General features: G+C 41.7%; 1 protein-coding gene across 1 annotated transcript; it reads right to left on the reverse strand.

Moving 5' to 3' along the window:
* Positions 1–408: 408 nt before the first annotated feature.
* On the reverse strand, positions 409–3,165 carry LOC129716828 (uncharacterized). Its single transcript, XM_055666665.1, has one exon. It carries the CDS (start codon positions 3,163–3,165, stop codon positions 409–411), a length of 2,757 nt encoding a protein of 918 aa, XP_055522640.1.
* Between the last annotated feature and the right edge of the window lie 11,880 nt (positions 3,166–15,045).

Here is a 15,045-nt window from a genome sequence, read left to right on the forward strand (position 1 = left end):
ACAGTTGCGCGGAAATTTAGGATCCGCCACGACGACGATATCGTTCACCTGAATAGGTCTCGTTGTTTTGAGCCATTTTGTACGTCTGGTAATAGTCGGTAAATAGTCACGAAGCCATTGTTTCCAGAACTGATTAGCCAGTGTCTGAGAAAGTTGGTAATTATTTTTCAATACATTCGGGTTGTCGTTTAGGGGAACCAATGGTTTTAATCCGTTAGATGATTGGAGGAGAAAGTGATTGGGTGTTAACACTGGCGAACGATCATTGTCCATTGGGATGCTAGTCAACGGTCGCGAGTTGACGATGTTTTCTACTTCATTCAATGCATTTTCGAGAACTTCAACTGACACTGTCCTGGATCCGATCACCCTATACAGGTTTTGCTTCACGGTCCTTATTAGTCGTTCCTACGCACCTCCCATATGCGGGGCCGCGGGGGGATTGAATTTCCACTCGGTGTAACTGGAAGTAAACTCTTTTATGAGTTTGTTCTGATCAATGTTTAAAACCGCAGTCTCTAGTGTGTTATGTGCACCCTGAAAATTTGTACCGCGGTCACTGTAAATTACTGCTGGAGTTCCTCTGCGACTAAAAATATTTCTGAGTGCCATGATGCAGGAATCTGTAGACAGTGAGTGTGCGATTTGCAGATGGATCGCTCGCGTTGTGAGACACGTTGCAAGGACTCCCCATTTTTTTTCAGTTCGACGACCTAATGACACTTTTATCGGTCCGAAATAGTCCACCCCCATATGAGTAAAGGGTGATGTATATGCGGCAAGTCGCGCCTCAGGTAGCGTGGCCATTAAAGGTGGACGAGGGACTGCACTATCATTTTTGCATTGCTGACATTGCTTTCGTACCTTTTGATATACCACTTTGAGACGTGGAATGTAGTACTGCTGTCGTAGCTCGTTCACGACAGTTTCGTGATTTTGATGATGAAACTTGAGATGAAAATGTGCCACAATCAATTTGGTTATAGTATGTTCTCGAGGTAGGATTACTGGATTTGTGGCCGTTATATCAATGTATTTGCAGGCACCGGTTCGACCCTGCACACGAATAATGTTTTGGTGATCTAGATTCGGGTTGACTCTGTAGATTGGACTACTTTTTGGAAACGGTTTACTTGCCCCGGACTCAATGCTTGCTTTCAGTATCGCGATTTCGTCGGTGAACGTATCTTCCTGAGCAATACGATAAAGATAGTTCTGAGCACGAATTCGTTCATCACGGGTTATTGGCCCTTTTGTCGGAATTTCCTTCTTAGCTAGTCTTCTCCAATTAAACGCTAATCTATGGATAGATTCTATGCGACGTAGCAGCGTCGACCATCTTGAGAATTTTTCAGGTGAGACTAATGGTTGCACCATCGTCATATGCATCAGCAGGTGCGGACGGAGATCTACATCGGTTTCACCACATTGCTGCGTCAAAACGGGCCACTTATTAGCCGGTTCCCAGAGAAAATCGGGACCGCGAAACCAACGACTGGATGAATCTAGTTTTGGTACTCCGTTCCATTTGGTTCCTTCGTCTGCGACGTTATATTTTGTTGGTATCCAATACCAATCTGTTGTCTCTGTATGCTCTAAGATTTCACTTACTCGAAAGGCGACGAATTGGCTGTATCTCCTATGGTCTGAATTCAGCCAGCAACATACATCTCTCGAATCAGTGTAATACAGTGCTTCTTTTACATCAATAGTTAGCGATTCCAGAATAGTTTTCGTTAGACGCATACCGAGAACAGCCGCTTGTAACTCGGAGCGGGGAATCGAGAGAAATTTAATTGGAGCTACTCTAGTCTTAGCACTTACTAGTACACATTCGATTGAGGACCCCTCTTCGAACCGAAGGTATGTAGCAGCCGCAAAACCGTTTTCGCTGGCATCAACAAATGTGTGCAGCTGAACGTCTGCGTGTTTAGAGCTAGCGGTACGATAGCACCTTCGAACTTCTAATTTCTCGATTTGATGTAGTACTCTAACCCATACCAGCCATTTCTGGAATTCTGGTTCTTTGATTGGGTCATCCCAGCCGATTCCTGAGCGCCAAATGTCTTGCAACAATACTTTAAGATACATCAAAAAATTAGCTATTAATCCCATTGGGTCAAAGGTCAGCATTAACGTGCGAAGGACTTCTCGTTTAGTGGGTCTTCTTCTCCCAGCAAGCAACTCATCTGCATGCCTAGACGATAGTTTGAAAGTGAAGCAGTCTTGCGCTGTGTTCCACCACATCCCGAGGATTTTCTCTGTAGTAAGGCCTCCAGTAACGTATAAATTTTTCTCGGTTTCCCGAAGTTCACTTAGTTTGGCCTGTACAACTGATGAATTGGACCGCCAGTTTCTCATTTCGAAACCACCTTCTGTGTGAATCATGTTAACGTCACGTGCGAGTGACAGCGCTTCTTTTTCTGTTTCTACACTTACGAGCATGTCGTCAACATAATGTTGCTTGATTATAGCACGTACGGCCGCGGGAAATTCATTCTCGTATGATGCGGCATGTTTATTTTTCACATATTGAGCCGTACTAGGCGAACAACAGGCCCCAAATGTCATCACCTGCATGATGTATGTATCTGGGTCGCGCCCCCAGAGAAAGCGCTGACAATGTTGATCTTCCTTACGTATAAGTACCTGGTGATACATTTCCCTCAGATCGCCACAGATTGCTACCGGATGTTCCCGGAATTGGATCAAGATACTTAGTAACGATGTTAAGTAATCGGGTCCTTTCAACAGAACAGAGTTTAGTGACACTCCGTATGCCTTAGCGGCTGCATCCCATACCAATCGCGTTTTATCAGGTTTATTGGGATTCACCACTGGAAAAACAGGCAAATACCAAACACGTGTACGATCAAATTGGAGCTCGGCGTTTGATAATTTCCTAATATAACCCTTAGCGAGGTAATCGGTGATTTTTTGGTCCAAAGTATTCCGTAAAGATTCATCCGTTTGCATTCGACGCTCCAGGCATTGCCAACGCTTCAGTGCCTTTGTTTTACTGTCGGGTAATCGAACATTATCGTACCTCCACAGTAGACCGGACTCATAACGTTTCCCCTTTTTACACGTTAGTGTGTCCAACATGAGTTGCGCGCGTTCGTCTTCAGAGGAAAGGATTATTCTACTCGGTTTTACTATGCCCATACTATCAATAGAAAAGTACTCTTTCATAGCATTGTGTAGAATGTCTTCGTTTCCCCCGTTGCAAGCACATACATCAATTACATGATGATTGACAACATTGTCATATGAAGTGACTGCACCAGTGCACCCATACACACACCATCCCAGGCGGGTTTTTACGGCTATCGGTTCCTTACGTTTACCTTCACGGCTTTTTAAAACTTGTCCCAATTTAGCATGATCTAGTCCAATTAAGATCCGGGGAGAGATTGCGCAATATGACTGGACTGGCACCCCCTTAAGGTGATCAAATTGCTGTTTTAACTCATCAATATTCATAGTTTGCGGTCGCAGCTGTAATTTTTCCACTGTACGTACGTTTGAAAGTTCAAATTTCGACTTTTGTTCGATGAACTAGATATTCGAAGATTCAACTTTTGCGATGAGTTCTCGACTCTCTTGGTGTCTCCTGTCCACCTTAGACATAACGATGATGGTTTTCCACTTACTCCTAGTTCCTTGGCTAAATCGTTTTCTAATAAAGTCAATTCAGAGCCGTCGTCAAAAAACGCATATGTTTCTACTGCCTTGCTGGGGCCGTATAGAACGACTGGTATCACTCGGAACAATATGTCGCTAGATTGTTCACGATGGTAGTTCAGGCTGCCTTCGGCTCGCTCTTCGGAAGGGTTTTGCTCTACAGGCAACTCTCTTGACTTTTTAGATCCGTGAAGGAGAGGGTGGTGTAAGAACGTACATCCATCGATTCCACATATTTTGTTTCGGCAGCGAGAATCATTATGTCGCCTAAGACATTTACGACAGAGTTTGAGCTCTTTAATCGTCGCCCACCTGGAGTCGTAATTAAGATCAACAAATCGTTTGCACTTTGGTAGGGCTAGGCAATTTCCCTTGCAGACTATACAAATATTTGTCGTCTCTTGCTCTTTATTTTCGGTATCGTTATCTGTTTCACCATGAAAGTTCAAAAAACTATCTTTGTTCGAACGACCCTTTATTTCGTGTCTTAAGGCATTTTGCTGTGTTCCAGTCACTGCACTTGATCTTCCGCCACTGAATATAACCATGAGCTAAACTCCAGTAAGGTGGGCACCTGAACACGTCGAGCCGCTCTTGTCCATTCTAGTTTCAATGCAGGTGGAAGCCGTTCTACAAGTTCGTATCTCAGAGAGGCACTGTATACGTAGTCGCTTATCTCACACGCCTGAATGGTGGCACACAAGTTTTTTACAGAAAGAGCGAAGTCAACAATTGTCTCTAACTTTTCTACCTTTGGCGAAGGCAGATTTCTCACCTTCCTTATCACGGCTTGAATGATTGCTTCTGGTTTTCCATACAGCATTTTAAGCGTTGATAAGACGCTTGGAACGTTGCTAGGGTGCAGTAGTTCGCATCTCACTCGGTCAAGGGCCTCTCCCTTCAAACATTTTCGCAACCTCATCATGTTTTCCTCGTTGGAAAACCCACACATCTGACTCGATGTATTAAACATTGCCAAAAATAATGGCCAGTCCTCGGGGTTACCACTAAACTCGGGTAGATCTTTCGGGACCGCGTGGCGAGCTGCTAGTTGGCTCCTATTAAGCAGTACGATTTCATCACCGACAGATTCCGCAAGATCGGCTCGTGACCGACGAAAATTTGGAGTGGAGCGTTGGTCCGGTATAAAATTGTTTACGTTACCTTCTTTATTTATTCGTTCACGGTGGAAAAAAGAGTAGTCACGCGCATCTTGATGCCCCGAGCTGTGTCCGGCTCTTGTTGGCCGCGAGTTCGAAAATCGCAGCGAGGGTTCCCGCGGATTCGGTAACATTTGACTGGCAGGCCTTGGTGGTCGTCGTGGATCGTAACCAGCAGGTCGCATCCGATCTTGAATCGCAGTTTCGCGTCGCGTGGATTGCAAGTTCGCTGGTACTGGTTTTTCCAAATCATCCAACGGGAGCCCCGAATCGTCTCTATTTGCAAAACGATCAGTTGCTTGTATCCAGCTATGAATTTGAGAAGCCTTATCGGCTAATGAACCTATACTTTCATTCTCACTATCACTAGCGTACGCTTCTAGGATGGCATATTTTTGATTTAAATAACGCTGTTCTATTGCCCGGGCTTCATCTAATTTTCTTAATTCTCGTTCCATACTTTTCCGAGCACTTCTTTTACTGGTTCCAGACTTGGCGGTACGAGATCGCAGTGAAATATTGTCTTTGGAGACTATTTGCTGTTGCCCTTCTTTTTGCTGGCGTGACAGATGTATCTGAGCGAGATGATGTTCCAAACTTGCATCTGCAGTGTGGGATTGCTCTCCGGCGACGCAAGAGAGACAATTCCAATCTAAGTTCTCTATCCCTTGAGTAACTTCGGCACACGTAAAGTGATACCAGCAATCACAACTGTCGCACTGCACCATTTCGCTATTGTCTCGTTCATTGCACATGCCACAATGGTAGTTTCTCAGAGCTCGGTGTGTAACCTCTCTGTCCGTGACATTTGTGTTTGTAGTTTTGCTGGCGCGTTCGATGTTATTCACAGCGATGTCTTGAGAATCAGTCCTATCTTGGTCTGCACCCGGTTTGATTTGTGTCTTGTTTGACATATTCGTCAAAGCTTGAAGGAATTTTATAAATTGTTGCCCGCAGCACGCCTTGAATTTCGGGTTTTATAATAATTCTCTCCGATGTACGGTAATTTAGATTTATTATAAAATTCCTGGTTAGATAATAACTTAAGAATAGTTATAAACGAATGTGAAAGTGGGGTTTACCTTTAGTAATTCGGCTGTGGCAACAAACGTGGGATTGGATCCGACTGCGTGAATGATATTAATGATAATCCTAAATAGTATGTGCTGTTACAATTTCATACACCGGATAATTAAATTTTCATATATACCTATGATTTGCGATATCTTAACTATCAACCTTCACCTTTATAAATCAAATCTTATAGACTATCAAATGTTAAATTGAGCACGAGATTGCTAATTAATATTCTGACTGCCAAAGACGAAATGTGAAGCTGTAAGAGCCTTTTCTCTCGATCTACCTATTTTTTCCTGCATTTCCTTTTGCTTGACGTACAGATCCCTCGGCTAAGTAAATTGTGTGGCCGCAAGTGTCATTCGGAGGTGATACATAACTTCACTTTTAAAGTTCCACTACCAGATGGAGTAGAGCTTGATGTTCGGCGTGGCGTAACTTACAACCGTAATTCCGACAAAAATTCAGTCGCCATCTCGAATTCAATTCGATATATACACCGTAAAACGGCTAGTCTGACGACACCATCCATTATATAGTAGAAAAAAAGTACTGCAGTGTTAATTTATTTTCTTGCATAAAAATGTACCGCCAAAATATGCAAATTAAGAACTTTCCAACTCATTCTCCGCAAGTGACAGTATCACAGTGCTGGTACACCTATTTTCCTCATCCCTGTAATATCACTGCAACCGGTACTGGCAAAAGATGGATATATCCCTGCAATCCAATCTTTTTCCGCCAGAGACTAGGCCATATTTGGCGGAAATTATGCTGTTCGGCGTCGACAACGAGAAAGAAAGCAAAACACTAGCGAATGATCGTCGCTTCCCGACAAAGTCGTCCAGATTTTCCGTAGCGTCGGGTGCAGAAATTGGGACTTTTGCCAAGTCATCGCTTTTAAGAGACGACGCGATGAAGTGGAATATTTTAATTGAATCTGGGTTAATGGGTGCACTGACGAGAGCTTTCGGCGAAGATTTGGGTGTGGCAGAAAGTGAGAAATTTAAATATTTGGGCGGTGAGTTATAATGGGTCCTGGGTCGAAGTGGATTATCCGCGTCGATGGAAAGTGCAGCACAAAAGCTGTGAGGGAGGTATTTCTAGTTCTGTTGAAAATGCTGTGAGATGGGCGGAAATTCGCTGTTTGCGTTTTCTTAAGCTTGATTGGATAAAAATATTCCTTGGTTTCAATACATAGGCAGATTTTTTTTTCAACTTGTCATAAAGTTAAACTATGAACAAATTGAATTTGTTATAGGGTTGCGTTGCTGCTTTCAGCCAGAGCCCAATCCCCTTTGTGTACAGCAGCTTTTTTCGCGCATTTTTTTTTATTCTCTCCATAATGGCATAGTTAAAAGCATAGTATATAAGCGCATCTGCAGAATTTGTGCGACAACAAAAAACACACAGTCAAAAAAGCAAAGGATCCCCGCTTGCATCCGCGTACCTGCGTAACTTTGAACTTCGCCATGGTAATGGTTGTAACGATTTCCATTTGCATTTAATGCTTACACGTGTCATATTTTTTCATATGATCCAATATTCACATCATGTAACGAGCAGAAAACCAAATACAGGTTTTGACAACGAAAAAAAAAAGATTTCGGTGGCTTCTGTCCATAACATTCGTGATTATGCCTCACTGGTTTATTATTTTAGCGTTTTTTACTTCAACACGAGTGCAGTTTGTATTACACTATCAAAGTTTTAAATTTGAACAAAAAATCGAACGGCTTATGTTTCAAAACTAGGAACTAAAACTTTTCTTGATTCATCTAATAGTTCCGACTGAGTCCACGGCTGTGTCCAATCGGTCTATGTCTTCTACTATAAACATCAAAATAAAAGCCTTGCAGTTTTTGAGGATCCCAGTTATTTAATGCATGTTAAACAGTATTGGCGCTTGCCGAGCTTATTCTGGCACCTAATTATGCTAACCTTTGCCAAATTCCGTATTTTGTTTATTCAACTTTTATTTATCAATACAGTTACAGTACGACGTTGAAGTAACACAGTCCGATACAAAAAGTTATAAGCCTTGTTGTTGTTAGAAATGTTTGAGTACAGGTTGTGAAAGTGAAAGTGATACCTACACATTTTTGAGTGCCTTCCGGCGAGCTTGTAACGTTTCGTTTTACATACCCTCTAGACTCAATTTACTGCAGACTAATAAGCTTTTCTATTACTAGTAGCGTCCCTTCATGATCATACACAAGCGAACTGCTTTATAAGTGCATCAATTTTATATAATCCAAAAGGAAATCATCTATACAATATCATTGGTCTAAGATAATAATTTTCTACATTTAGAAATATTTACGTCAATATGTGACATCCGATGGAACATGGACTCATCGATTCACTCCGGAGTTCACTGGATACTCGGCTGTGTGCACAGAGCCCGACAAACCCACTCCAAAACATGAAAAAAATCAGCTGTTGATTGGAAAGAACATGGCATCTGTTTTCTGGGGTTTGCGCAAAATTGTCGACTACCTCGCAAAAAGAAAAACAAACAGCAACAATTATTACAGGAATGCGTTGATGAAGCGATTAAAGAATGACAACTCAAAAAATATGCTAAAGGAAAAGGCAATTTGTGCTTAAAATTTCAATAGAAATGATCGACGTAGCCGAAAAAGTCTATTAACCTATGCACTGGAAGATGTTTATCTCAATCCAGAAGATATATTTTTACATTATATTCTTTGAAACGAGGCGGTGGAAGTAGATGACAACTTATTGTGAGAAGAAAATTATCGGACAATCAATCTAAATGAACACTTGAGAATTAAGAACTGCACATCAAAACAATAGAAAAGTCCAATAAATAATAACGTCTATTGAATAAAATACCCAGTTTTAATAGGCTCGTGTTGTGTGCAATCAATCCTGTTATGTTAAAGCCTCATGAAGTTTCACTGGCGAAGGGGGCGTGGCGGCACGTTTACATCCATTCTCCTGAGAGTCCCCGGAATCAGGCTTGTAAACGGTCAACAGTTCCGTTTAATAGGCTCGTGTTGTGTGCAATCAATCCTGTTATGTTAAAGCCTCATGAAGTTTCACTGGCGAAGGGGGCGTGGCGGCACGTTTACATCCATTCTTCCGAGAGTCCCCGGAATCAGGCTTGTAAACGGTCAACAGTTCCGTTTGATTCGTCAGTGTGCGTTGCAGTAGGCTTTCGCCCGTAAATGTAGAACGTCCGTCGGCTCTCACACAGAGAATATATTGTAAAAAGACATGACTGTAGCTTGAACGAATGTTGATACTGACAAGCGGGCTCTCAAAAAAGAAAAAAATTGGTCTAATGAGACTCGCGACATATCTAGAGAAAATGTCAAATACGTTGAGGGCAAAAACGTCGTAGTGGCAAGCACGCGTACGCCACGTTTCTTCGAGCATGTATTTCTACAACGGGCCTTGCGAACGTCAGAAGCAAAATAAGACGATTATCGCGATGAATAATTGCTCTACCGTGGTCATTTACAAGCCCGCTCGAAATACAAAAATCACCTGCAATCTGAAACAAAAAAAATAGATTGGATTTTTTCGATTCTAATCATCCGAGTGCTGCCCACAACGATAGCTGTTTCCAGAATGAATCACACTAGGCTATAGTACAGAACACGCAAACGGCGGTTAGTATGGCGATTCGCTTGATACCTAAAGAATGAATCCGATTTCGTCTAGATTTGCTGCTTATGTGATTGTCGTGTTCTCAGAATTTTTACTCCGAAAGAAGCATAACGCCAAGATCTCGCTTTAAAAGGTGACATGATAAAGAGCGTCAAACTTAGCACCTGCCCTCACAAGTTCCTACCTCACGCCTCAACCAGGGTTGCCACATTTATTTCTGTAGTTTTGCTCGAAAATATCTGTATATCTGTTTCACGGGCTAAAAAATCTGTATATAAAATCTGTATCGAGCAAACTAAGAATGATGGTTGAAAAACTTTTACCTTAAAGAATATATTGAAACAAATCACCATTTTTTGCTTTTGCTTAATTGTTTCTCGGTTTCAAACTTATAATCAGGCGATAATCAAACGTAGTAACTGAACACGATATTGCTTATTTTTCTTTAAGAGATGTTCATGCATGCTTGTGTTACTTTATTAACCTTTAAAGGCGCGCGACGTTAAAAAATCATCTAAAAACATAAAATTTATGTTTAAAAGGTTTACTGCCTTAAAACTAACCAATATGCATAAAAAAATTGAAAGATTTACTTTTTAATGTGCAAATATTACCATGTTGTTTTTAAACAACACTGTGACTTTATCGCAGAATAAAGTCTAAACAATTACTTTCGTTAACAGTAACATTAAACTTGACCTTTTGTTAGTATAATTACTGATAATTCAGACATGTTCACTAACCACTAACCTTATTTTAAAATTTATTTTCAAAGACAGTCACCACCAGTCGGGAATCTCGCCATGTTTTTTTTCGTTTCCGAGATTTTGACAGCAAAAATAAAAACAAAACATTCAAATACAGTACTTCCAGCTGTTAAGTTTTCTTCGTTAGAGTCTAGAGAGCTGTTCTAATGAATTATATTTCTGAAAAATACTAAAATACACATATTTTGAAACGTTTTTAGTAGTGTTGTTTTAAAACAACATTGCGCATTTAAGGGTTAAGTGGCCCTACTTGGTTAGCAACGTAAATTTCAGCTTTTAAAATTGATCTCATAAGCTCAGGGGCCCCATGAGATTTCTTGCTTTAGTCTTGCTGCAATTATATATTGAAAATATGCGTTCTCCACAAGCCGAAGAATGTGGAATTATTGAAATTCGCACAAATGATCTCAGTAACGGATACATGAATTTACTATTCGGCGTTGTGGCGTCCAACTACTCAGATCAAGTTTGTTTTTAGCGAGCAAAATTCGTTATTTAATTCGTTAATTCGTTGAATCGAATGTTACATTGCAAGAAATTGATTTCAGTTCGAATAGCAAAAAATTCTGTAAAATCTGTATTTTTGACAATATTCTGTAATTCTGTAATACAGATTCTGTATTGCTTTTTTTGTTCAAAAATCTGTAAAATACAGAAAAATCTGTATAAGTGGCATCCCTGGCCTCTACGAGTCATATAATTACAATATCCGGTCAGCTGAAACATAGACACAACCGGTTGGCGTTACCTGGGCATTGTTGTCATCCGACAATATCTAAGTAGAAAGGTGTGACGTGATCAGAAGGAGCATAGGAGAACATAACAAAATCATAACTCATCAATAACATATTTAGCTATGAGGACTTACCGTGTTATTCGAAAGATATTCACGTTTCAAACACGTATCACTTCATTACACTCAAATACGTTGTCTGCAACCAGAAGTACTCAGTTCAGTGGCAACAAGGCATGCACTCATAAATGAAACGAACGTGTTGATTGTCCCGTGCCATGGTGAGTGACTCACGTATGAGAAGTTTTTTTTCTCTTCGCACCATCTTCGCCTCGAACCCGATCAGATCAATAGGAAAGACAGAGGTTTTTTTCCGTGGTCATCTCATCACTCAGAATATTTAGATGATTCGCATCATTCACTTCATTTGCATCGTTCGCACCGTTCGTACGATCTGCATCAGTCATATTCTTCGGATTTTTTTTGGGGAACCGAAGCGATTAGCTTTCTACAGCCAACAGTGCTGCGTATTTGTAGTTTTTAAAAATAAAAAGAGTCTAGCAGTGATGAACTGCCGCGCGTTAAAAACAAAGATGAAGGATGTTGTGAAGGAAAAGGCTGCTGCCACAGGGGCAATAAAATATAGGTATCTTATCGATGCTTCCAGTTCTGTTAACATTTTAAATTTCAGAAACCTATAATCAGTTGACTTCGAGAAACATAAAAAAACATACATTAAAAGAATGTCATTTTTTCCTTTTCAAACATCTCGAACAAAACGTGCGAACATCTCAACTAATTCCTTAAACTATATTCCGCAAAATTTATTCTGTCAAGAATACATCCCTTCTCAGATGTATCGAACACCCTATTCGATAAACAGAGAATTCGCGACGTTTGGGTCTTGTACGAATCTGTTCTCACCAAAACCAACGGTGTTTTTTTTTCCTTTGTAAACGTCATTGGTCTGTCCCGACCAGCTAGCTGGCATCCCGCCATGTTTCGAGGACTAACATCTCAGCGTGTGTGTAAACGAGATAGCATATCACCACCACTTTTCATACGCATAACATAGGATCTGTCAATGGGGCCCGCAAATCGCGGATCCGCTGCGATGTTAGCTGCGATGAAGCAAAGCAAATAAGATAGAGATGCCAGCTAGTTGGTCCCGACGTTCGCTTCGTTAGATTCGTTCGCTTCAGCTGTAAGTCGAATTGATGGTGAGTAACTTTTTTTCGGGTGGCCGAATGTGGTAACTCAGTGAGATACAATAGCAGGAGAAGAAGTGAAGGATAGAATACACCCAAACAGTTCATTAAGCACTGTTATTCGCACTTGATGATGCGATAAGCTGCAGCTCTAGTACCAAGTCACTAGTGAGCAGCGACGATGATGAATCATGAATGATTGTGATAATCAGCAACTTTGCTAATAACATTTACCTGCTAAATTTGGTTCCATTTAGTTGATTGGTTCTTGAGATGTGCAGTAATTTGTGTTTTATTTGTATGAAACCCCTCCTTTCCAGAAGAGGGAGGGGTGTCGAACTAATATGGAAATATTTGTTATCTCTAAAGACATCCACACAAATTCGGTTTAATTCGCTTGATTAGCTTTTGAGTTGTGCAGAAATGTATGTTTCATTTGTATGAAACCCCTCCCTTCCAGGGAAGAGAAGGGTCTTGAACTATCATAGGAACCTTTCTCGGTCCCAAAAACCCCTACACACATATTTTCACGTTGATCGATTCAGTAGTTTCCAAGTCTATACGGAACAGACCGGCCAGCATTTTATATGTATAGATTAATAATATATTCAGTTATGCATTCAGTGTTCAATAAGTTAAAAAAAATATCTGAATCGGTCATTTTCGTGATTTTTAATGCAAATTATTGGTTTGTTATTGAAATATCAACCTTTGTTATTCATATAGACTTGGAGGAACAACATTTTGGTATTATTTTTTGTTATTTTACCAACTATGTAAACCATATTAGGATCAAAATGAGGTGTATTTCCGATATCTGGTTGTGATATTATAATGATATTTTCTCCTGCTCGGGTACTTCGGTTGTAGAGGACATGCTCTGCCAACCCGAGCGTCTATTCACAGAGATAGTGCGGCTCAAACCAGCGTCTAATCTGCATGTTAAGAGCGGCTGATCAACGTCCTGGTGTTAGCATGGGACTCTAAACAGAGCTAACACGATGGTCGTCCGGCGAGACAGGGAGATGGGGAAGGACAAGACAAGCGACCGCGGAAAACAATATGTTACAAATAACGTAAGAGACAATACAAATCGAAACAGTTAGCATAGAACTAGGCAATGAAATCAAGACTACGATTGGAAACTCGCCACATGGAACTGCAAATCGCTTTGCTTTCCGGGATTCGACAGGATAATCTACGATGAGCTAAATCCACGCAACTTCGAAGTCGTAGCGTTGCAGGAACTCAATTTACAGGACAGAAGATATGGAAGCGCACATCGAGAAGCTACCTTTCACCAGAGATGTGGCACTACCAATGAGCTGATGACCAGCTTCATAGTGCTGGGTAGGCTGCGCCAACGTGAGATCGAGTGGTAACTAGTGGGAACGGGACACGAGGCATATGGACGCTAGGCATATGGATGTTAGGCATAGTATGCTAGGCATACAGACACGAGGCATAATGGATGTGAGGCATAATGGATACGAGGCATACTGCCAAAGGGCATAACGGACGCGAGGTCGAATAGACACAAGGCCGAATGGACGCGAGGCCGAAAGGACGCGAGGCCGAATGGACACGAGGCCGAATGGACGCAAGGCCGAACGGACGCGAGGCTGAATGGACGCGAGGCCGAATGCGATGTTGTACGATCGCATTAGATCCGATTATGTAGTTCAGGTGTAAATATATTCCTAAAGAGTTTAAGTTGGGTATAATACTTTTCTTGAAATCATGCGGCGAAGACGCATAATCGAGGGCAAGAAAACAAGGCGGCACTAAGCCGCCGTGGTTTCCGCGGTCCGAGCCGGCCGCCGACCCGCCGTCGGAAGCGGCGTCCTCTCACACCCAAATGACTGATCTACTGATTTACTAGGTCTACTCAAACAGAGTTTTCCTCCCTTAGTTAAGTCCGAACGAGCGGTAGAGAGTAAGGACAACATTCGCTCGAACAGCGAGTCGGCCGAAGGCCGCAAGTGTATTGCTTTCCAAATGACCCTTTGGAGCGAAATACATATTATTGAAAGAGGGCTGTGATGATGATGACGATAATAACATATTCCGCATCACTTCTCCTTGGCCTTGTGTCCTTTCGGCCTTGTATCCATTCAGCCTTGTATCCATTCGGCCTCGCGTTCATTCGGCCTCACGTCCATTCGGCCTGGTTTTCATTCGGCCTCGCGTCCATATGCCTTGTGTCCGTATGCCTGCCGTCCATTATGCCTAGCGTACTATGCCTCGCGTGCGTATGCCTTAGTCAGCCTATACACCAGAGAGACGCCGAGACACTCACCGTTAAGGCAACTGTCAACATCAAAACGGGCGATCTGTATAATTTTGCATTGCCGTTATCCGTTTTGATGTTGACAGTTGCCTTAACGGTGAGTGCCTTGTTATTTCTCTAATATAAAAGTTCCCTAGTATGCCTCGTGTCTGTATGCTTATCGGGGTGTCATCGTAACTAATAACCCATCAGTGCGAGGATGTGTAAGTTGGGAACGTGTACTGTCCAGTGATGAGAAGGAAGCGTTCTACGCACACGCAAAAGTTGAAGTCTTGTACAATCATTGTGTCTTCCCGATTCGCACAAATGTTGCACAGAAATCGCACAATAAATGTGTGAAACGCATAACGCAACAGTTGTACTGCGAATACATTGACATAGAATGAAATCAGAATATGTATCATATACCGACACTTTATTTCTCACGTCGAGTGTATTAGTGACTGCTACTCATGGAGCAGTGCAAGCAGCAAACAACAACTTGTGA

The sequence above is a fragment of the Wyeomyia smithii genome, chromosome 1, assembly GCF_029784165.1.
Source record: "Wyeomyia smithii strain HCP4-BCI-WySm-NY-G18 chromosome 1, ASM2978416v1, whole genome shotgun sequence".
NCBI classification, from domain to species: Eukaryota; Metazoa; Arthropoda; class Insecta; order Diptera; family Culicidae; genus Wyeomyia; species Wyeomyia smithii.

What these genes read in the sequence shown, in the direction of transcription:
- LOC129716828 (XM_055666665.1), bottom strand. Translation starts at nt 3,165, where the DNA reads ATGGGCATAGTAAAACCGAGTAGAATAATCCTTTCCTCTGAAGACGAA.